The sequence below is a fragment of the Oncorhynchus tshawytscha genome, unplaced genomic scaffold (genome assembly GCF_018296145.1).
Source record: "Oncorhynchus tshawytscha isolate Ot180627B unplaced genomic scaffold, Otsh_v2.0 Un_scaffold_4_pilon_pilon, whole genome shotgun sequence".
NCBI classification, from domain to species: domain Eukaryota; kingdom Metazoa; phylum Chordata; class Actinopteri; order Salmoniformes; family Salmonidae; genus Oncorhynchus; species Oncorhynchus tshawytscha.
Genome location: NW_024609834.1, coordinates 43,121 through 68,575, shown reverse-complemented (window position 1 = coordinate 68,575; position 25,455 = coordinate 43,121). Strand labels below are relative to the sequence as shown.

The 25,455-nt window shown below is 41.4% G+C and overlaps 1 protein-coding gene across 3 annotated transcripts in view; it reads right to left on the bottom strand.

The window, feature by feature from the left end:
- LOC112249193 (DNA-binding protein RFX7) overlaps positions 1 to 25,455 on the bottom strand; it is a 44,153-nt gene that overhangs the window by 17,998 nt on the left and 700 nt on the right. For all 3 annotated transcript variants that reach the window (XM_024418929.2, XM_024418930.2, XM_024418931.2), the window contains exon 2: positions 8,132 to 8,165. In XM_024418929.2, the coding sequence (XP_024274697.1) occupies positions 8,132 to 8,165 (34 nt within the window). The remainder of the gene's footprint in view (positions 1 to 8,131; positions 8,166 to 25,455) is intronic.

Sequence of the window (25,455 nt, the reverse complement as noted above, 5' to 3'; positions counted from 1 at the left end):
AAATAAAAAACATCCTCATCTGAAGGGGCCATGGTGCCTCTGTCTACTACACAATATTCACTGTTTTAAAACAGTAACCAACATGTGGTACGATTGTTTTTTTCTAGCACCTAATTATTCTCTTTTTTTACAAAAACAATTCAGAGGCAAACACTGAAATGAATAACGTTTATTTAACATGAAGCTGTGAGTGCAATGCACTATTAATTCAAGACCGATTAATGGACCACGACGACAGCATCTAAAAGCAGAAGGGATACAGACAGTCCCATGGCAATTCAATGACCGACCCAACCAACCCCCCATAGAGGAAGTCATCGGAGGTAGCAATAATCCGAGGAATACCTAATCCGGGGGGCTAGCAGAGCAGAGCGGGCAGTTAAGCTCACGTAAACAAGCTTTTGTTTAAATGGTGTCTGCTGTAGGACACCAACGCTAGGGAACATCAGACCACCAGATCAGTGCTTTACATTGTGGTGCGGACTGCAGTGGACAGCCAAAACAGCCTGAATGTCCAGAGCAGCATCTCTGACACCAACATTGTGGAAAATAGTTAAACACATGACCATAAAGAGAAGCTCTGGGTGCCATAGCAAGGAGGGGACAAACATTCACACACACAACACAGAGATGTTGACAAACATGTCTTGACGGCATGAGTGCACAGAGCCAGACAGCCATACTCGGATCTGGGGGGTGTTTGTGCACAGTGCCGGCAGACTGAGATAAACTGAAATCCCCTTGTCGTTAACCCTTTCCCCTGGACTGGCCTCTGCTAGCGTAGTGGTCAGCAGCCCCCATCAAACATAGCGTACATACACACACACACACACACACACACACACTGCTCCCCACCCTGTTCAATTGGTTTCTAAGAATAGACGCATTCGCCCCTCTGTCTTTTCTATTCGCCTCTTTGTTGCTAGGGGAACGGGAGCTCACCAATGGCTAAAGTTATCAGCCACTGAGCAGCGTAAGCGATTGGGGGGGGGGAGGAATAAAAATGGCTCACAGACAGACGTCGTGGAGCCAACTGGACTCTCCTTTTTAGAAGGAGAGTCTCATGGAGTGGAAGAGTGTAAACAGACACGCTGCTCTACGTTACACACCCTCTGTCAGACAAAGGAGCCATGACTACTATTGGTCCTTCACTGGCGGAGCACAGGACATCACACCCTGCTGCTGCCAGACAAGCCCCACTACTTCACACAGCACACTTCCAAAGTGGCAGTAAGGGCAAGTCCATGTTTTTCAAATACTCAAACCAGACTACAATGAAAGACCAATACAAACTCAACTATGTTTATATGGACAGGGTTGGGGAGTAACGGATTACATGTAATCAGTTAGATGTAAGGGATTACAAAAAAACTAACCGTAGTCTGGTAAATTGCCAGTAAAAAAAACAGAAAAAAACCCACTTGTTTTCTCAATGACATTCAAATCAGTATTGAAAAAAGGTGCAAGTTTATGTTCGTTCCACCTGAGCGAGTCTGACAAGCCTGAGACCATATGATGACACGCCAAATGTGTGATGGATTGTGGAAAAGTAGCAGGAACAGGCTTTTGCGGGCTACAGTCCAAGCCATGTCTTCCAATGGTGCGACTGCTGTCGGCATCCAAAGATTATCCAACTTGAATAAACGCTTGGAGGTAAGGATGACAGCAGTGGTATAGTCTACGGTGATACGGATATTGATATCTACATAGCGTATTGATGTGAATTACACTGCTACTCTCGCATTTAGCCATTTGTGCCTTATGGATTGTGGTTGTTGTGGATGGCTGTTCAAATATAAAAATAGGTATTTGAACCCAATAATGGTTGAATTCAAGAAGTTTAAGCTGATTATCAATCATTGTTTTTGAAACCAGAGGACAGAGTAAAAATAGCTGCACAGTGCGGATCCAAGCCTGTGGAATACAAGTCGGCTTTTTTTCTCTTCGGTAGTGCTCAAAGCATGCCATTCCATGAGCACAGCATTTCTTTCTCAACTCGAATCAATGAGCCCAATCAGTCCTCCATGACGACAAAATCATAAACAACAGAGTAGGGCTGGCTAATAACTCCTTAGTTTTGGGGTCATGCTCAGGTAAAACAATTCGGCTAATTTATACTTCCAAGTCCTATTCTGAAGATCAAGGGGTATAACATTTATTGGAATGACTGGAATTCTGATAGACGTTGTTTTTTAATGTAAAGATATAATTTTATCATATAATATGTAGTAGAAAGCGATGGGTTTGAAGAAGCCTTCATAACCAATCCATAAAGTAAAACTTCACGTATGTGGCCAGCTATGTACATTTTAACATTGATTTATCCTGCAATAGATTTCGTTCAATTGGTAACATACATTTTTGTCTTCTTCTAATGCCTCTTAAGGGGAAAGTAATCTTAAACGGAATGGAATCAGATTATATTACTGAGTTTGGGTAATCCAAAAGTTACGTTACTAATTACAATTTTGGACAGGTAACTAGTAACTAACGGATTACATTTAGAAAGTAACCTACCCAACTCTTTGGGGCGGCAGGTAGCCTGGTTAGAGTGGTTAGAGCGTTGGACTAGTAACCGAAAGGTTGCAAGATCGAAACCCCGAGTTGACAAGGTAAAAATCTGCCGTTCTGCCCCTGAACAAGGCAGTTAACCCACTGTTCCTAGGCTGTCATTGGAAATAAGAATTTGATCTTAACTGACTTGCCTAGTTAAATAAAGGTAAATTTAAAAAATGAAATATGGATACCAGTAGTCATCACTGCTTGGAAGTACAAGATCCCTCACTGTTGGCAATGGTTTACTTTCATTACCACTGGTAATTAGTTCAGTATCAAAGTTTTATCCCATCACGCAAGTGATAGTGACTGAAATAATTACGTCGTAGCTAGGCAGGCTTTGGGAAGAGGACCTGTGTCTTCTGTATTGGGCTGGCCGATATGGCCTAAAAATCTTCTTGATTATGGGCGATTCACAATAAATGTCTCTATTTATTTGTTTAATCTAAATAAGCTTTGATGTACAATTAAAAAGATAAAATACCTTGCATTTCAAACAGTCAGGAATAATCTAATGAATTCTGGGCTTGTAAAATTACATCTAGGCTAAATCTAAGCCTTCCGCAACCATAAGACCCACTAATAATTGAATTATTTGATTAAAATAGTTTTACCTTTTTTTTGCAATAGTCACTGATCTGGATTTCAAGTCCATGAAAATGCCAATTTTGTTACAAATGTAACCAGAACCATGCACATCCACTCATAATGACCAAATTCTGGTAGCAGGCATTATAGAAAATTAACACGTCTCATAAACAATCTCAAGCACAAGCCTACATGCTTGAGATTATAGCCAGCTAATCATTATATTTAAAGTCTAGAGTACTTGGATCTATTTGCTTGCTAACAAGGTAAAACAGTTGAACTGTTATGAATACACCCTCCGGTCCGTCTCCAACTGTTTGAACGACATAGCCTGTTCACTTTGTTTAGATGTTAAAATCAAGTGGCCTACCTGGATAAGATGCTTATCTCTCAGAATGAGAACGAGTTACCAGTTCCTTATATAAATGTGTATTTTCATGCTCATTGAACATTTTTAAAACCCAGACTAGACAGCTAGCACATAACAGTATGTGACTAAAATGCTGCTAGCAGTAGGTGGTACCGCAATGTCTCACACGACAGAAACTGAACATACATTTTCCACAATCATGTTCATTGAGACTCTCGTTTTAGTAGGGTCTGCTCTGTTCTAAATTTTGGGAGTTGAGACATAAAAAGGTTATCGTTAGAAGGGGAAATCTATCAATTCTGTTGGACCAAACCTGAAATGCAAATAGCAAGTTGAAACTGCTTGTCAGAGAGGTTTAAGTGATCTTTCGGCTTTGTTGTTGTGAGTGGCAGGGGGAGGGGCTTGGTGTCTCTGGCGAGTGGGAAGGTGCAGTGTACTCAGCACTGAAGGATCGAAGGAGACGAGACCAAAAAGAAATGCTCATAAAAACATTGCGCTAAAACATACATTCAAATTAATTCCATATATTACCCAGCCCCACTTCTGCAGTCATTCAACATCAGCCACTTACAGACCTTACATCTCTGAAGTCCATTTGTACTTTGAATGGCCTGGGTCGGAAGACCCAACAATCTACAGTAAACAGCACCCTTCGCAGGGCAAGGGTCCACACTTGGATGACAATCCTAAATGAGTCAGTGTCAGCAGACAGTCTACACTCCCCTGCACCTTCACAAGGCCAAGGTTAAATACCCATCCACCACCATCCGTAATCATATATCAGTCCCCTCGGTTCCAACAACATCAACAGAACAATTATAGCCTGGTTGTATTCTCACGCCAACAACAACAGTATAGCTTTTTGTTGGGTGAAAGACAAGTTCATAAATGGCAGTTACACAACTAGCTATGCTATGTGTCGGCAAAACTGAGCTATGTCGTCAACCCGACAACTTTATTACCGAGTCTGATACCATCTAGGAGAATGAGCTAGATGTGAGAGGAACCCTGATTGGTTGTGTTGAGGCTCAGAGAAATTGAAAGCTATTAGAGGAAACGATAACACACAGGGAGATAAAATGGTAATTAACGGGTTAAGCCTCTGGTTACATTGGCTTGCTACTGTACATGATCTACTTTGTCTCAACCACCTGGCAGATGACCTCTCTCTCACATCACAAGAACCATTAACCTCAGAGTCTTCCAACTAAACGCAAAGCTCTACAGCAAATGAATATTCACACAAAGGGCAGCTATAACTGAGGACATCTGAACAGAACCCGTTCGATATGAGGCCAGACACCAGAAAGAGATGCATCATGCAGACCCTGATGGTAGAAGACTATATATATTACTAAGACATTAATAGTGGAGCATGGGCTGGGCATTAGTGATTCAACACACACAGAGATGGGTTACTCCATTGAAAGACTAAAAACGGCCACCTCTCCCATCTCCATAAGACACAGTCTGAGGCAGGAAACAACCACAGTGTATCAACACAAGTTTCATTATTGATGTGTGTTCTACTTATCACCACCGCTGACACATTCAAAGTCTGTAAATGAAAACAGAGGGAGAGAGAGCGGTTAATATTAGACGCTAGTGCTTTCCCATGTCCTCTAGAAATCCTTAAGAGGCAAAGAAAACAAAGTCTGTCGGAATTGAAAAACACAAGACCCATGTGGAATACAACTGAAGGCATTAACCTTTAATGAGCGCAACTGATGCAAGGTGGCATGTGAGACCGCAACATTTAGCGCCGTAAAGCTGACTGGAGCACGGGAGCAGACTGGTGCACGGGAGCAGACTGGAGCTGACTGGTGCACGGGAGCAGACTGGAGCTGACTGGTGCACGGGAGCAGACTGAAGCTGACTGGTGCACGGGAGCAGACTGGAGCTGACTGGTGCACGGGAGCAGACTGGAGCTGACTGGTGCACGGGAGCAGACTGGAGCTGACTGGTGCACAGACTGGAGCTGACTGGTGCACGGGAGCAGACTGGAGCTGACTGGTGCACGGGAGCAGACTGGAGCTGACTGGTGCACGGGAGCAGACTGGAGCGACTGGTGCACGGGAGCAGACTGGAGCTGGAGCTGACTGGTGCACGGGAGCAGACTGGAGCTGACTGGTGCACGGGAGCAGACTGGAGCTGACTGGTGCACGGGAGCAGACTGGAGCTGACTGGTGCACGGGAGCAGACTGGAGCTGACTGGTGCACGGGAGCAGACTGGAGCTGACTGGTGCACGGGAGCAGACTGGAGCTGACTGGTGCACGGGAGCAGACTGGAGCTGACTGGTGCACGGGAGCAGACTGGAGCTGACTGGTGCACGGGAGCAGACTGGAGCTGACTGGTGCACGGGAGCAGACTGGAGCTGACTGGTGCACGGGAGCAGACTGGAGCTGACTGGTGCACGGGAGCAGACTGGAGCTGACTGGTGCAGACTGGGAGCAGACTGGAGCTGACTGGTGCACGGGAGCAGACTGGAGCTGACTGGTGCACGGGAGCAGACTGGAGCTGACTGGTGCACGGGAGCAGACTGGAGCTGACTGGTGCACGGGAGCAGACTGGAGCTGACTGGTGCACGGGAGCAGACTGGAGCTGACTGGTGCACGGGAGCAGACTGGAGCTGACTGGTGCACGGGAGCAGACTGGAGCTGACTGGTGCACGGGAGCAGACTGGAGCTGACTGGTGCACGGGAGCAGACTGGAGCTGACTGGTGCACGGGAGCTCATGCGTGTATTGCCGACTCTGGCACCTGCCATGAACATGGAGACTTGTGTGACACTTTAGGGCTCCAGGGATTCTGGATTCTGCACTTAACATTACACGAGACAGGACTTTAACCACTGGGATTGGGGTCCCCTTTCACTGAGGAGAGAGAGGCAAGGCAGGTCAATGAGGACAAACACCCGTTGACCTCCTTATACAGTGGGGCAAAAAAGTATTTAGTCAGCCACCAATTGTGCAAGTTCTCCCACTTAAAAAGATGAGAGGACTGTAATTTTCATCATAGGTACACTTCAACTATTTTGTCTTTACACAGCTCAGTGAAATCATAGGATAGGGTGAGGTGGCTTGGGGATAAATGTCCTCAGTGATTCCCCATCTTAACAGACATTCAGATAGAGGCGAACAAGGCATCCGCAGGGAGGCATGTCATGGGTCTTATTGCTAATCCTGTCACATTCAGAATATACAGACCAAGGTGGCATTTGCATGGCTCTGAAACATAATACTATTTCCAACACCCTTGGGCCCAGTTCAGCTGAGATCTCCCTTCATTCAAATGCCACACACACACAGAAGTGCGCAGGAGCGCACACTCACACACTTAGCGCATCAGACTTAGCTCAGGAAGTGTATTGAAGCATTAAGTGATGCTTTAATAACAATCAGCTTGGATCACCAAGTTACCCAATTGTAAATGTAAAAAAATAACCATAACTTGCAATCACCATAATTTGCAAATAAATTCATTAAAAGTCCTACAATGTAATTTTCTGGATTTTTTTTCTCTCTCATTTTGTCTGTCATAGTTGAAGTGTACCTATGATGAAAATTACAGGCCTCTCATCTTTTTAAGTGGGAGAACTTGCACAATTGGTGGCTGACTAAATACTTTTTTGCCCCACTGTATGTGTAGCCTGAGTGCAAAACGCAGGCTACATTGTGGCAGTGGGTGATTTGATTGCTTTGACAGGTTTAGCTGTCTATCCTCAACATACCTGTTGGTAAGATACACCTCTGACACGCTGAAGCCCATCCTGCAGTATTGACAGGTTTCCCAGAGTAACTAGAGTGTAGCCTTGACCTCTGCTCAGTCTCCTGCCGGCAATGCACTGGATCTTACCTCAGTGTTGTATAGCACCCATCTCTATTGACAGGCAAAATATTTCTATACTTGGTCCATTACAGTACATAGGCTAAATCCTCACGTCAACACACATAAACATATTGAACATTCAGGTAAGCCATGTGCTGCAGATGTCAATAGGAGATTTGTGTGAAAGTTTGACTGAGTTATGTTCAAGTATGTCAAGGTGGGTTTTAGATGATAATGTATGTTCAATCACACCGTGGTTGACTGAATTTCAGTTGAAGGCCAGAACCGATGAGCACAAAGGGCTAAAAAGATGAGGTGATGACAAAGGGACATAAATCATTTCATCCCATCTTCTAGAGACCATTACGAGCCAAATACTGTGTAGTATAACTATAGGACTCATGAAGTAAGATTAAATGGGTTAGTGGAGTTAAAGTGAGATCATTCAACAGGACTGAGCAGTATTTTATGGTCAGCAATGGCTGTTTCATAACAGGGCTACTTTCAGCTCTGACATCAAGTGTGGTATAAATAAGTCAAACATAGGACCACCTGTTTAAATACTACATTCAGAGTAGATGGCAATGCTGCTTCTCTTCATCCTCTAACAGTCTTACAACACCGGCGAGGAGGTGAGATAAGCAGAGATTACATTTCAGACACCTAAAATTGACCTTACCTTATGCTTACCTTAAGTCAAAAACCAACCTTAAACATTGGGGGGAATGTATAAGAATTGTGAACAGCGCATACATTGTGGTTAAAGGCTTTATGACAAGGAAAACTCACCAAAATATTGTCCACTTTTGACTGTACAGATTTACTGAAAAAAAAGAGAAACATAGGACAAATTAGTATGACAAGTATAACGTGAGCACCATGCATAAACCGGATTTATTAATAAATCATTGTAACCTAAGGCATGAGACAACCCTCCCACCCGCTTCTCCCTGGTCATAACCAATATATCCCAGGAACATGTCTTATGTAAAAATGGATACAGACACTACATAAATGTCCTATAGCACTCAATGCCTATTAATAACACCTCCCTCAGAAAGTCCTTGACAGTCATTGAGGGGACTTCAATCCAGTACCCGGGCCTAATCCATATAAATAAGTACCGTAAGATCTGACTTGACCTCAAGGCAATGTCATACTGCTAGAAACACAGACAAGAAAGTCAACCTATCATTAATTCATCCCACAGCATATTAGTCAAAGGACCTATAGAGACAGACAAGCTCTCTCAGACAGACAGTTAAAATCAAATAGAGAAAACGGACTCACTGACTGTTGGTTACAATCGTTCAGACAGCCTGCTACAGTTCCTCACAGTGAAGTGAGCGGAGAGGCTGCTAATGCTTTACAGTCAGAGATTATCGTGGCCCCTTGCTGAGTCCGCCCACTCAAAAACAACACACATCTACTCCCATAGCCTGAATTGACCCAATTTCCTCTCCATAGCCTTCAGAAATATCATGTGAGGCAAGGCCAAGATATTGGTGTGAACCACAACACAACTCAAAAGGTTGAGAGATGCCGAATTGTAAAAATTATCGCTCAGTGTGTGTGTGTGTGTGTGTGACTACACATTCTGCAGCTCAAGAGCTCAAATTGAACCACATGGTAAATCGCTCTCTGTGTGGCAGCCCACATTCAAGTCAGTTTACCTGGACAACATAGTAGGAGATGGTAACTTGGCTCTCATGCAATGGCCTCTCATACTACTAAGAATCAATGCAAGAACTGGTCATAATGAGGGAGGCTGGTCCTATTTGATCATCTACTACAATGAAGGTGCAGAACCTAGGACTTACTTACTTGTTAAGTAAAAGTAAAGGTTAGGTTCAGATGTCAGGTTGTTGCTGTGTGATATGGGGCCAGGTCAGACTGAGGGGCTGTTACTAGGTTACTCAGAGCAGGGCAGAATCAGGAGACTGTTATTAGCGGTGACAGAGAAAGTAAGCTTTAATGGACTGTTACTAGGTGATGCCAGGATTTCTCAGTGTTGATAATAAGCAGGTCTGCCAGGTTCCTCTCATTAAGCTGTTTCTAGGTAAGGCCAGGCAGGTACCGAGAGAGCGCCTCGTTAAGTCATTGTTGCTGTGGGGAGCTGGGAGGGGATTGGGAAAGGGGAAGACAGGATTTAGATTCTCCCTGCCAGCTCCTTACTGCACATTACTCCAGTTTTAAATGTTCTGCAGCAATTATACCCCAAATGCTGGTCATACAGAGCCCCTGACTGAGCATGACTTAACAAGCTCTGCCTAGAGTCACTTAGTCTGGAGTAGAACCTCACTTGGCAGGGTACACAATAATGTTGATGACTGGCATTACAAAGGGGGTTTAGGGGTAAATCAACCTGCAGTATAAAAATGGCACAGATCCTCTGACATTATAAATAAAATAAAAATTCCTGTGGGTCAGAGTGGAGTCTGAGTTTGTGTTCCTATAGAACAGCCATCCCTTCCTGTCCCTAAATTCTGAGTTTGGTGATTTTCATGTGAAACATGGACCCATTACTATGCAATAAACGTAGGTTGAGACTGAGGAAGTCTGGTTTCTAAACACATCCTGTTGAACCCTGGGCTGGCAGTAGACTAGCGCAGCTCTGAGTAATGAACCCACTCACCCTGCCCATGTTGGCCTAATTAATCTATATCCAAGCTGCACTAGGTAAACTTCAACATGTCTGATCTAATTCTTTTAGTGGCATGCACCAACCACCACAGCTTGAGATTTACATGACTGATTGTATATATTTGCAGGATTTTGTCTCTCACAACAACCTTTCTGCACTAAGCAGCTAACTGCTGCGTGTATTGAATTACCCTTAGCTACCCAGTTCAGAAACCCTTGAATGATCATCAACTAATGTGCCTACATCTACCACACAACAGGTCTTATTTCAGCCTTTTAATAAATCATTCTGAAACATTGAGAGATAAGAGTCTAAGTCAAAACACAAATCAACATTCGAAAACGATAACTGGTAATATGATATGAAATAAACACTAAACCTAAAATGTTACATTAATAGGGACTGTGTGTATCGTTCTTTCCTGAAAAGCACCCTGATTATCAAAGGAAGCAGATCAGACTGTTTGTCGCCCCCCCCAGCTGGCCCCTCTTGCACTCCCCCTACTGAACGTAAACAACAGTCAGAGCCGCCAGGAAGGGGCAGCCCTGGCTGCTCACTGTCCACCACCCTGCCTCAATATGGCTGCTTCAGGGGGAAAGAGGATTGCCTGACATTCACCTCTAAACCTCAGCAACCGCAGACAGTGGCCTGACACTGGGGAAGGCTGGAGTACGAAAGCTGTGCTATTCTGAATTATCAACGTGGGTAAACCCTCCAAAGGCGAGCAGACATCCAACCCTGTTGAACCTCTCGGATCTCATATTCTTCCACTAGAGTGGTGATGGTGAATCTTTTAAACTGAAGCCTGACATACCATCAGAACAGCCACCAAATTGAGTGTGGAGCAGATACAGCCCACTACAGTTCACAGTTTCAACTGAATAGCACAACTGGGAGTTAAAGTTCATCATAACTGGCCTATAAATCAGATGTAACATATCTTTAAAAGATTTAAAGACAATAGGTCAACTGTTAAATATAGCTACCACCAAAGACATGAGACCTCGCTCCACTCCAGTCAGTCAAATGTTGAAAGTCACCATTTACCCACACAGAGGTTTTTTCAGGACACAGACAGTCTCATGGCTGGTGAAAACTCAGTGAGTACGGGCTTAACTGATTGTCAGTGTACAGTTCTATTAAACTATTTAAAAAATATATATATATATATATATATATAAAAAGTACAAGCAATCGGGTGCTGAAAGCATAATCTTCTACACACCTTCCTCGCTTTTAACTGGCACCTTGTTTGAGTGTGCAAATACTCCCAAGCATAGGAATGTTGTGAGTCTCCCAACTGCATTAATTAGGAAGAATTAGGGCTGACCTCATTTAGTCGACATGCTGTTGGTCGACCAAAATGTCTTTAGTCGAGCAGTAGCAAACACTAAAACCATGGTGTACAAGACAACTGTCCGATTTGCGCGTCTGAGTGGACTAATCCATTGTGCAGGCCGTAACAGTCCATCACTCTAAAACATGTGCTACTGAAATTGTATATGGTTAAAGACAATGGTGCAACATTAATAAACCCTAACCTAATTAGGTCTATAATCAATAGCCTAACTGTTCAAATGTGCCTGGATTTATGAAATCATCCATATATAAATCTATAGAAATAAGAAATCCTGCTTCTGTTGCCTATTTGAGTGTTTGTTTAATAGCCTACTGATTCCGTGAGCACAAAGCATCACGCAACCACAACATGTCGGATAATTAGATAGACCATTTCACAAATTGGACTTAAATATATACATTTTTTAATATTTGCTATCCTGCAATAAAAGCTTTACACTTTGTTTTGTTAGAACAGCATCTTTGGTATTACTTATAATTACATTTTCAGATCAATTATAATAACCCTCCTTTTCTTGATCTCATGATTATTACTATTATGATGATCATTATAATAATGAGTAATGTCATTATCATTAGAAGGCGTAGTATAGCAGCCTTGTAGAACCACCATTGATCGCGCTCTAGGCCTAAGAGGAGAATCCTGTTTAGTCTTAATACCGTAACTTACTTAGGCCTGTTTAAATACTTACAGTGCATTCAGACAGTATTCAGACCACAGACTTTTTTCACAATTTGCTACGTTACAGCCTTATTCTGAAATTGATTCAATTGTTTTCATCAATCTACACACAACACCCCATTATGACAAAGCAAACAGGTTTAGAAAATGTTACTAATTTATATATTTTTTAAAACAGTATTACCTTATTTACATAAGTATTCAGACCTTTTGCTATACGAGACTAAATTGAGTTCAAGTGCATCCTGTTTCCATTGATCATCCTTGAGATGTTTCTACAACTTGATTGGAAAATTCAATTGATTGGACATGATTTGAAGAAGGCACACACCTGTCTATATAAAAAGGTCACACAGTTGACAGTGCACGTCAGAGCAAAAACCAAGCCATGAGCTCTGAGACAGGATTGTGTCGAGGCACAGATCTGGGAAGGGTACCAAAACATTTCTGCAGCATTGACTCAATCAATTCTTAAATGGAAGATGTTTGTAACCACCAAGACTCTTCCCAGTTAAATAAAAGGTTATATTTATAAAAAATAAATACAAATAATACTTTTTTCAGCAGCAGGGACTGGGAGACTAGTCAGGATCGAGAGAAAGATTAACGGAGCAAAGTACGGAGAGATCCTTGATGATAACCTGCTCCAGAGCACTCAATACTTCAGACTGGGGCAAAGGTTCTCCTTCCAACAGGACAACGGCCCTAAGCACACAGCCAAGACAACGCAGCGGTGGCTTTGGGACAAATCTATGAATCTCCTTGAGTGGCCCACTCAGAGCCCAGAAATGAATCAAATCGAACAGCTTTGGAGAGACCTGAAAATAGCTGTGCAGTGACGCTCCCCATCCAACTTGACAGAGCGTGAGAGGATCTGCAAGAAGAATGGGAGAAACTCCCCAAATACAGGTGTGCCAAGCTTGTAACGGCATACCTAAGAAGACTCAAGGCTGTTATCACCGCCAAAGGTGCTTCAACAAAGTAAAGGGTCTGAATACTTGTGATCAGTTTTGTGTTTTTAATACATTTGCAAAATGTATTTTCACTTTGTCATTATGGGGTATTGTGTATAGACTGTTTTTTCCCCCCTCAATTGAATCCATTTTAAAATAAGGCTGTCACGTAACATAAATGTGGAAGTCAAGGGGTCTGAATACATTCCGAATGTACTGTGTATAGGCTACTGTATCAATCATTCATGTCATCACACAGCATATGAGTCATTCATGATTTGAAATGCAATCAAGCATTTTAGTTATAAAATAAAACAAAGCAACCCTTGAAAATAAACCGTTCAATTTCGGCAATTGCATTCAAACGCATGTGACTGTTTTTAGTCTTTGCTGTAATGAAAGGCTTTACAAAAAAATAAAACATTACAACATACTCTCGGCTACGCTTAGTCAAAATGTATTCCACACATCTGATTTCCCCTTTACCTCCTGAGCAACCAGTAAATAAACATTCCCCCGTTTAGTTTGTCATGTCCTCTGCATCCATTTTGCTGCCATATGTGTTATGGTGATCGGAGTTTGCTACAACCAATTTATTGATGTGATGATATGCTATAGGTCAGGCCTTATTGGTCTATGTATTGCGATGCATACACGTATCATGTAAAGATAGCAAGGGTTACGGGAAAAGGGAATGTTTCCCTAAACAAATGAGGGACTTCAGTAACAGAACTTTTCAGTCAGAAATGACTGGTCGAAAAAACAGACGACTCTCGGCCGATGAAGATTTTTTTTTAGTCGGGGACAGCCCTAACAAGACTGCATTCATTTTTTTAACAAGTTCAACAATAAGGAAAGGGTAGAATGTGTGTATCAGGACAAGGCATACACACATAAAACAAAAGAAAAAAACAACTTCTCTAGATAGTAGGCCTACCTCCCTTCAATGTGCATGCACTTAAAATAAACTAATAAAATGTCCTTCAAGCACAGAGCCAGAAACAAAAAATGACCCATAACACATTTTCAATTGACATTCCTGACATTTGTTAAATGTTCTTCTGTTGCCTTTGAATTTACAGGCCTATCTAAATCTTCAAATAATGTGATGTGTTCACAGAAATCAAGCAACAATGCTTGTTCTGTCGCGTCGCAGGTTTGTATCAGATTCGCTCCAAGCACAAACCAATTCTGAACTGAATTCCAAAAGTACCTTGAGAGGAAGGTGAGAACGAGGGGGAAAAGAAACAGTATCTTATCATGCTTGGTGGGAATTAATCCATTAAGGGGTCCTCACCATATAACTAAATTTCCTCCTTTATTTGTTAGTTTAATTGAAATTAAGGGCTAACCAAAATGCAGGGGATTGTTTGTGGGCCCATCCAACGACAGTCATTCAGTAATCTGGCAAAAACAAACCTGATAATAAAATGCTGACTAGTGTAAAAATGGAAAAACGTCTTATGATTGCATTCCCTACAAAAATAGACAGGAAATTTCACTCAAGATATAGAACCGCACCAAAACGCAATTAAGGACCTCCAAGACGACAAAGAAATTCTACCTTCGACAGTAGCGGTGAAAATTTCTATAAAATTCTGCACTCCTGAAAACCGCCTCATGTTTGCTGGTGGTGAAGCTAATTTTTAATTCTCTTTGAAGACTATCCTCATTGTTTGGATTTCATCCCCTCCTTCCAACAACTCAATGTTTATATCCCAGGACAAATTAGCTCGCAACAGCAAGCTAGCTAAATAGAACAAATTAGTTAGCAAGTGCAAGCTAGCTAGCTAAATTGCCATAAAGGTTTAATGCTTTTGACCTGTCCCCAAATTAATGTAATTGGTTCAGAGTTTGTTTTCATATTTTATCCTGCGTGCCGTGATCGTGTTTGGGGTGGGGGGAAAAAATACATTTGCGCACGAGCATAGCCGGTTTGGAATCCGTGTTACTCAGACTCTGCTGGTTCACAAGGAAACATTTGCATATTCAAATCTCACTCTCTCCTAAGATTTTGTATTTCTAGCCAAAAAGAAGAGGAGTCATGAAAAAGCAAGCAGCTCTAGCTCTCGTCGCTGTATCTCAATGCATTTAAATTGCCATCGATAAAATGCAATTGTGTTCGTTGTCCGTAGCTTATGCCTGCCCATACCGTAACTCCACCGCCACCATGGGGAATTCTGTTTACAACATTGACATCAGAAAACCGCTTGCCCACACATTGGGTTGTGAGGCCAGTTGGACGTACTGCAAAATTCTCTAAAACGATGTTAGAGGCTGCTTATGGTAGAGAAATTATAATTAAATGATCTGACAACAGCTCTAGTGGACATTCCTGAAGTCACCATGCCAATTGCACACTCCCTCAAAACTTGAGACATCTGTGGCATTGTGTTGTGTGACAAAACTGCACATTTAGGTGGCCTTTTATTGTCCCAAACACAAGGTGCACCAGTGTAGAGATCATGCTGTTAAATCAACTTCTTGATATGCCACAAATGTCAGGTGGATGGATTATCTTGGCAAAGGAGAAATGCTCACTAACTGGGATATACATTTGTGCATAACATTTCAGAGAAACAAGCTTTTTGTGAGTCTTGAACATTTCTAGGATCTTTTGTTTCATAGGACCAACACTTTTTTAACCCCTTATTCTCTCCAATTTCATGGTATCCAATTGGTAGATACAGTCTTGTCTCGTCGCTTCCACTCCCGTACGGACTCTGGGGAGGCGAAGTTCGAGAGCAGTGCGTACTCCGAAACACAACCCAACCTAGCCGCACTGCTTCTTGACACAATGCCCACTTAACCCGGAAGCCAGATCACTAATGTGTCGGAGGAAACACAGTACACCTGGCGACAGTGTCAGCGTGCATTACGCCCGGCCCGCCACAGGAATCGCTAGTGCGCGATGAGACAAGGACATCCCTGGCGGCCAAACCCTCCGCTAACCCGGACGAAGCTGGGCCAATTGTGCACCGCCTGCCCATATTATAACTCCACCAACACGATGGGGAATTCTGTTTACAACGTTGACATCAACTGCCAAATCAATCCTCAGTCTCCCACTGACTCGAGAGACATGCAAAGCTCTCATCGTAACTTTCCAAAGGGCAGTCCAGCACCACCAGAACCAAGCCAAGGACAGATCTTTTCCATGGGAGGCAGCATTTACTTTTGTGCCAGATCTCCAAATGTAGATCATAGGTATCATCTATCACTCCGGCTGTACTAACATTTAGCTGTACTCACCCAGTCAAGTGTAATATGCACAATTCAGGACAGTAACCTGTAGGTAACATTAGGACAATTCCATGGTAACCGAATGATGCCAAGACAGATTTTTCACCTTAATATGCATGCCAAAGAACAAACATTGATTGCAAAGTTAATAAACAAACAAACCATACAAATCTATGCACAAGAACTACTACGTTCCACAATGTCCACTGACAATGTTACAAAAACACATTTACTTGAACAGTAAAGATAGAAAACTTTACAACAGAATGACAGTAAAAAATCTCTCAGTTTTCGTGACCAAGTTCTCCAAAAACTCAATCTACTCTGATTTACAATTCAAAAGACAGCAGAAATAATGAAGTTTCAACTTTGACGTGAAGTGGATTAACACCTAATAACAGAATGACATTGGGGTCCCTGATTTGTACTATACAGAAATGCATAATTATTAGGAATGTAACGATTCACCGACATGTATAGATACGTACAGTTGAAGTCGGAAGTTTACATACACCTTAGCCAAATACATTTAAACTCAGTTCTTCACTATTCCTGACATTTAATCCTAGTAAACATTCCCTGTCTTAGGTCAGTTAGGATCATCAATTTATTTTAAGAATGTGAAATGTCAGAATAATAGTAGAGAGAATGACATAATTCAGCTTTTATTTCTTTCATCACATTCCCAGTAGGTCAGAAGTTTACATACACTCAGTTAGTATTTGGTAGCATTGCCTTAATTGTTTAACTTGGGTCAAACGTTTCAGGTAGCCTTCCACAAGCTTCCCACAATAAGTTGGGTGAATTTTGGCACTTTCCTCCTGACAGAGCTGGTGTAACTGAGTCAGGATTGTAGGCCTCCTTGCTCGCACACGCTTTCGCAGTTCTGCCCAAACATTTTCTATAGGATTGAGGTCAGGGCTGTGATGGCCACTCCAACATCTTGACTTTGTTGTCCTTAAGCCATTTTGCACGGGATGGCAGCATCATGTTGTGGGGGTGGTTTGCTGCAGGAGGGACTGGTGCACTTCACAAAATAGATGGCTTCATGATAGATGGCTTCAATGACCCCAAGCATACTTCCAAAGTTGTGGCAAAATGGCTTAAGGACAACAAAGTCTAGGTATTGGAGTGGTCATCACAAAGCCCTGACCTCAATCCCATATCAAAATTGAGGGAAAAACTGAAAAATAGTGTGCGAGCAAGGAGGCCTACAAACACCAGCTGTCAGGAGGAATGGGCCAAAATTCACCCAACTTATTGTGGGAAGCTACCCGAAACATTTGACCCACGTTAAACAATTTAAAGGCAATGCTACCAAATACGAATTGAGTGTATGTAAACTAGAGGTCGACTGATTATGATTTTTCAACGCCGATACCGATTATTTGAGGACCAAAAAAGCCACTACCAATTAAAATCGGACGATTTTTTAAAATTTTATTTGTAATAATGACAATTACAACAATACTGAGTGAACACTTATTTGAACTTAATATAATACGTCAATAAAATCAATTTAGCCTCAAGTAAACAATGAAACATGTTCAATTTGGTTTAAATAATGCAAAAACAAAGTGTTGGAGAAGAAAGTAAAAGTGCAATATGTGCTATGTAAGAAAGCTAACGTTTCAGTTCCTTGCACAGAACATATGAAAGCTGGTGGTTCCTTTTAACATGAGTCTTCGATATTCCCAGGTAAGAAGTTTTAGGTTTTAGTTATTATAGGAATAGGACTATTTCCCTCTATACCATTTGTATTTCATTAACCTTTGACTATTGGATGTTCTTATAGGCACTTTAGTATTGCCAGTGTAACAGTATATCTTCCGTCCCTCTCCTCGCTCCTCCCTGGGCTCGAACCAGCAACACAACGACAACAGCCACCATCGAAGCAGCGTTACCCATGCAGAGCAAGGGGAACAACTACTAGAAGGCTCAGAGCGAGTGACATTTGAAACGCTATTAGCGCACGCTAACTAGCTAGACATTTCACTTCGGTTACACCAGCCTCATCTTGGGAGTTGATAAGCTTGAAGTCATAAACAGTGCAATGCTTGACGCACAACGAAGAGCTGCTGGTAAAACGCACGCAAGTGCTGTTTGAATGAATGTTTGCGCGCCTGCTTCTGCCTACGACCGCTCAGTCAGATACTTAGATACTTGTATGCTCAGTCAAGATTATATGCAACGCAGGACACGCTAGATAATATCTAGTAATATCATGAATCATGTGTAGTTAACTAGTGATTATGATTGATTGTTTTTATAAGATAAGTTTAATGCTAGCTAGCAACTTACCTTGGCTTACTGCATTCGCGTAACAGGCGCTCCTTGTGGAGTGCAACGAGAGAGAGGCAGGTCGTTATTGCGTTGGACTCGTTAACTAAGGTTGCAAGATTGATTCCCCAGAGCTGACAAGGTGAAAGTCGTTCTGCCCCTGAACAAGGCAGTTAAACCCACCGTTCCTAGCCGTCATTGAAAATAAGAATGTGTTAACGGACTTGCCTAGTTAAATAAAGATGTGTATATATATATATATATATATATATTTTAATATCGGCAAATCAGCACCCAAAAATAACGATTTCCGATTGTTATGAAAACTTGAAATCGGCCCTAATTAATCGGCCATTCCGATGAATCGGTCGACCTCTAATGTAAACTTCTGACCCACTGGGAATGTGATGAAAGAAATAAAAGCTGAAATAAATAATTCCCTCTAATATTATTCTGACATTTCACATTCTTAAAATAAATTGATGATCCTAACTGATCTAAGACAGGGAATTGTTACTCGGATTATATGTCAGGCTAATGTGTATTTAAACTCCCGACTTCAACTGTAGGTATTTTCTCAAAACTGCATTGTTGGTTAAAGGGCATGTAAGTAAGCATTTCACTGTAAGGTCTACTACACCTGTTGTATTCGGCACATGTGACAAATAAAATTTGTATTTGAACCATCTCACACCCCGGGTATTCAGCCAATTAGCGGCCGCAGCTGCAGTAAACACTTCCAACTGGTCAAAACCATTCAATTTTGAGCTTTAGATTCCACCCAAGGTGTGCTATATATTCATTGGGTATGTCATAGCAAATTTGTTAATAAATATTGCTACATTACTAGCTCACACTTAATCTGCAAGAATGACAAGTTAAGTAGTGGCCGATGGTGATTTTAAAGTGGGGAGACAAAAAAACATAAGCTACATTGCCCCCCCCCACCTAATCTGATAGTGTTAGATGCCTAGTCTCCCTTATGGCTTAGCTCTGGTGCCTACATAACACATACACCATAGACATGCATAATTTACACACAAATAAGAGAGAGAAAGAAGTCAGCTCAGACAGATGCAGCTCATGAGGTCCATCAGGAGCAGATTTGAATTTAGAATGGAAAATTAATGCGTTTATCATATTGGAGACCATGTACACTACAAGACCAAAAGTATGTGGACACCTGCTTGTCAAACATCTCATTCCAATATCATGGGCATGAATATGGAGTTGGTCCCCCCTATGCTGCCTTAACAGCCTCCACTCTTCTAGGAAGGCTTTCCACTAGATGTTGGAATATTGTTGTGGGGACTTGCTTCCATTCAGCCACAAGAGCATTAGTGAGGTCGGGCACTGATGTTGGGCAATTAGGGCTTGCTCGCAGTTGCCATTCCAATTCAGCACAACGGTGTTTGATGGGGTTGAGGTCAGAGCTCTGTGCAGGCCAGTCAAATTCTTCCACAGCGATTGACAATCATTTCTGTATGGACTTCGCCTTGTGCACAGGGGAATTGTCATGCTGAAACAGGAAAGGGCCTTCCCCAAACTGCTGCCACAAATTTGGACGCAAAGAATCGTCTAGAATGTAATTGTATGCAGTAGCGTTAAGATTTCCTTTCACTGGAACTAAGGGGGCTTTTCCGAACCTGTTCTGTGAGCAGTGTGCCCTACCACTTGGCGGCTGAGCCGTTGTTGCTTCTAGACATTTACACTTCACAATAACAGCAGTTCACAGTTGACTGGGGCAGCTTTAGCAGGGCAGAAATTTTACAAACTTGACTTGTTGGAAAGGTGGCATCCTATGACAGTGCCACATTGAAAGTCACTGAGCTCTTCAGTAAGGCCATTCTACTGCCAATGTTTGTCTATGGAGATTACATGGCGGTGTGCTTGATTTTATACAACTGTCAGCAACGGGTGTAGCTGAAATAGCCGAAACCACTAATTTGAAGGGGTGTCCACATACGTATCTAGATACTTTTGTATACATAGTGTATCGACTCGTCTTGAAAGGGAAAGATGCACATCCCTAATAATTATAGATATGTGATGTATTCATTGTGATGTATCCTGAATAGGTACACAAAAAAGGTATAAAAATGCAATATCCTCCTTTGCATGTTTGGTTATTATTTTACACATGGGCTATTATTCTAATATGCTCCCCTCAAACAAGACCACACTTGGTTGGTACGGACTAGAGGTCGATCGATTATGATTTTTCAACGCCGATACCGATTATTGGAGGACCGAAAAAAAGCCGATACCGATTAAAATCGGCCTATTTTTGGTTTTGTTTGTTGTAATAATGACAATTACAACAATACTGAATGAACACTTATTTTAACCTAATATAATACATCAATAAAATCAATTTAGCCTCAAATAAATAATAAAACATGTTCAATTTGGTTTAAATAATGCAAAAACAAAGTGTTGGAGAAGAAAGTAAAATTGCAATATGTGCCATGTAAAAAAGTTAACGATTTCCTCGCTCAGAACATGAGAAAATATGAAAGTTGGTGGTTCCTTTTAACATGAGACTACAATATTCCCAGGTAAGAAGTTTTAGGTTATAGTTATTATTGGACTATTTCTCTCTATACGATTTGTATTTCATATACCTTTGACTATTGGATGTTCTTATTGGCACTTTAGTATTGCCAGTGTAACAGTATAGCTTCCATCCCTTTCCTCGCCCCTACCCGGGCTCGAACCAGGAACACATCGACAACAGCCACCCTCGAAGCAGCGTTACCCATGCAGAGCAAGGGGAACAACTACTCCAAGTCTCAGAGCGAGTGACACTTGAAACGCTATTAGCATGCACCCCGCTAACCATTTCACATCGGTTACACCAGCCTAAGCTCGAGAGTTGATAGGCTTGAAGTCATAAACAGCTCAATGCTTGAATTATTGCGAAGAGCTGCTGGCAAAACGCACGAAAGTGCTGTTTGAATGAATGCTTACGAGCCTGCTGGTGCCTACCATCGCTCTGTCAGACTGCTCTATCAAATCATAGACTTAATTATAACATAATAACACACAGAAATACTAGCCTTTGGTCATTAAAATGGTCGAATTCGGAAACAAAAGTTTGTTCTTTCAGGGCGGCAGGGTAGCCTAGTGGTTAGAGCGTTGGACTAGTAACCGGAAGGTTGCAAGTTCAAACCCCCGAGCTGACAAGGTACAAATCTGTCGTTCTGCCCCTGAACAGGCAGTTAACCCACTGTTCCTAGGCCGTCATTGAAAATAAGAATGTGTTCTTAACTGACTTGCCTAGTTAAATAAAGGTTAAAAAAATAAAAAATACAGAACCGTTTGGTATTTTATCTAACGGATGGCATCCCTAAGTCTAAATATTGCTGTTACATTGTACAACCTTCAATATTATGTCATAATTATGTACAAGTCTGGCAAATTAATTACAGCCTTTGTTAGGAATAAATGGACTTCACACAGTTGAGCCAGGCGGCCCAAACTGCTGCATATACCCTGACTGCTTGCACGGAACGCAAGACAAATGAAACTATTTCCCTAGTTATAAGAAATTCATGTTAGCAGGCAATATGAACTAAATATGCATTTAAAAAATATATACTTGTGTATTGATTTTAAAGAAAGGCATTTATGTTTATGGTTAGGTACATTGGTGCAACGACAGTGCTTGTTAAATCATCACCCGTTTGTCGAAGTAGGCTGTGATTCAATGAGAAATTAATAGGCACCACATCGATTATATGTAATGCAGGACACGCTACATAAACTAGTAATATCCTCAACCATGTGTAGTTAACTAGTGATTATGTTAAGATTGATTGTTTTTTTATAAGATAAGTTTAATGCTAGCAAGCAACTTACCTTGGCTTCTTGCTGCCCTGGCGTAACAGGTAGTCAGCCTGCCACGCAGGCTCCTCGTGGAGTGCAATGTAAGGCAGGTGGTTAGAGCATTGGACTAGTAACCGGAAGGTTGCAAAAACAAATCCCCGAGCTGACATGGTAAAAATCTTTCGTTCTGCCCCTGAACAAGGCAGTTAACCCACCATTCCTAGGCCGTCATTGAAAATAAGAATGTGTTCTTAACGGACTGGCCTAGTTAAATGAAGGTGTTTTAAAAAATAATATATATATATATTTTTTAAATATCCGTGTCCAAAAATACTGATTACCGATTGTTATGAAAACTTGAAATCGGCCCAAATTAAATCGGCCATTCCGATGAATCGGTCGACCTCTAGTACGGACAAGACTCAATCTGAACTAATCAAGTTTGGACATCATAGTAGAGCCCAGTAAAGTACAGCAGAGTGGCGTTGAGTGCATTATACTGTACTCTAGTGTGCTTTACTCTACTGTAGAGTGCTGATATAGACTCAACTTCTCTTTACTGTACTGCAATGTGCTGTCTAAACTTGTGAAACAGATGTCTAAAATTCAACTACTTTTCAATGTCCATGCATGCCTGGTGCTCAGTGGTTGAGGACGCTGGTTACAGTAAATGGAAACAGAGGGGGCTCATAGGTAGGTGTCAGTAAGAGCCGGGAGAGATGACATTAACTGGAGAGAGAGAGGTCATCCAGACTTTTCACAATTATGAGCTGAACATGACAGTATGCCAGTGGAAGGAAGGATAGTAGCAGGTGAACCAACTGTGGTATCATTTTCCATTTTATCCAATGCAATTGCAGTCATTCCGTTATGCTTTTTCAGTCATTATTATATGCTTTTTCAGTCATTATGTTATAGATTTTGTTACAGAATGACACATTTTAAACATGTATGGGTTATTGAAACAAAAAGACAAGTCACTAGGCAATATTTCTTAAACCTACAGAAGGCAAATAATTTCAGCAATATTAAATATTATATATTAAATATTTCAATGACCTGAAGCATGATATTCCTACCTTTAGATTGTGGCATAGAGAAAGCTAAGATATCAGACAGGGCGGGTGATAACAATAATACTCTGAGTAGAAGGGAATATTTTTGGATTTTCACCCTCCAGACATTATTTCCTAAAGGACATAATGATGAAATGCCTATGTATGTTATGTTGAGAATTTGAACATGAATTATGTGCCTATTTAAGATTTCTGTTTTTCGTATGATGTACCCAATGACTAATGTAAACTTGCTATGTTCTCATTGTGATTTTACAGACGTGTTTCATAAGTCTTATTTATACACTTCTGTAATATTTATGAAATGCATATTGATATATTTGGTAGCACTTATGTTCTTCCCTTTGCCTTGTGTAGAACGGATGTGGGAGGGGCTAGGTCTACATAAGGGTAAAAAAAAATTTAAAAATCACAAAAGCCTTGACGAAGGCCGTGAGGCCGATACGTAAGCTTATTAAATATCAGTGATACTATCAAGAGCAGTGTGCGGTTTCCTTTTTCCTTCAGCAATATTAAATATAAAATGTTGCTATTAGTTGGCACGGGTGTTAACATGAACAATATTGTGTTTTAATGTTATTCTAATAGCTTTTAAGACTTTTTTTGGCAGATGTCCGGGTTAGAGGAGGGTTTGGCCGGGGTAGGCCATCAATGTGAATAAGAATTTGTTCTTAACTGACTTGCCTAGTTAAATAAAAGGTTAAATAAAAATAAAACATGTCTTCTAAGACCCCTTTGTTTGACCAGAAATCAAAGTATTTGCTTTTTCCAAAATGTAAATTTAATGTCTGATGTTGACCATAAAACATCAAGTCAATGTATTGATGATGGAACTTATGCCCATCAAAATAGGGAAGTGATATCCCACGTATGGATCCATGTCATCCAGAGCCGCATTCCTTCACACTGGTTTGGGGGTAGCACTGGGGGACACTGGCCTTACAGCAGATTACTGTGCTGAGAATCAACAAATATACTGTAGTGTATTTTCTGATATTATTAACATACGCCTAGGTGGTGGCATTTTGCAATTTCTGACTAGGCTAAGGTTACATATTACCTAAGTGGTTCTATATTTTTCATATGATGCCCATTAGATTAAAAAAGTTTATAAAAAAAGTGCCAGCCATGACTTTCCCAATGTTGTAATTCCACAGAGAACCGTCCATGTGCTTCAGTTCCTGATATGTCACTGTATATAATCAAAAACTATTTACACAATCAAACCACATCTATTAGCATATTATGGATCCTTATGATACTTCATAATTCATGTAGGGAGTATCTATATGAAACCAAAGGATAAGGCAACAGGTGAAACGTGCATAAAAGTAAAATCACCATATTATTCAGTGTGCAAATTGAACATTTAATTATGTAAATTGACTGGGGCATGAGTGCAACCATATTTATCTACAGATCTGTGAAGAGATTAATGTTGAACGTAGCCAAATAATATTTTTCAGGTTTGTACTGACACAACATGCAGGTCATTGATTATGTATCAAGATATGGTAAGGTGCAGGGCAGGCTGTGCTATTATTACCATAGCCATTTATACCGCTATGGATTTGAAATACATGTCGAGACATGCAAAAAAAACAATGGTGGTTTTCAACCCAGTTAGTGCAGGCGTGCACCACTGGCTTTCTCCCGTAAACTAACCTCGTTATAACGCGCGTAAGCGTACTAGCTACATACTATTCTGTTTTCCCGAAAATACGCAAATTGACTAGAGTGCGTGCACTAATGAGGATACCGAAACCATGCACAAAGCACACGTCCAGGCCATATATACACACCTCAGTGGGTCCAGCTAACTAACCGCGAGGTTTCTTGCAACACTCGGGTTGTTAATATTCACCCATTTTGACCCTTTAGTCGAGACCTGTCCACCACCACGAAAAGGCAGCGATAGCTTGCTGCTAATGGCATGAATGTGTCCGACATGCCGCACGCGCTATTCCATAACAAAAACAATTTATATAAAATAACTTATAGTAGACAATATTAGCTCTTGGTACCAAGAAATTCACTAAAAACTGTAT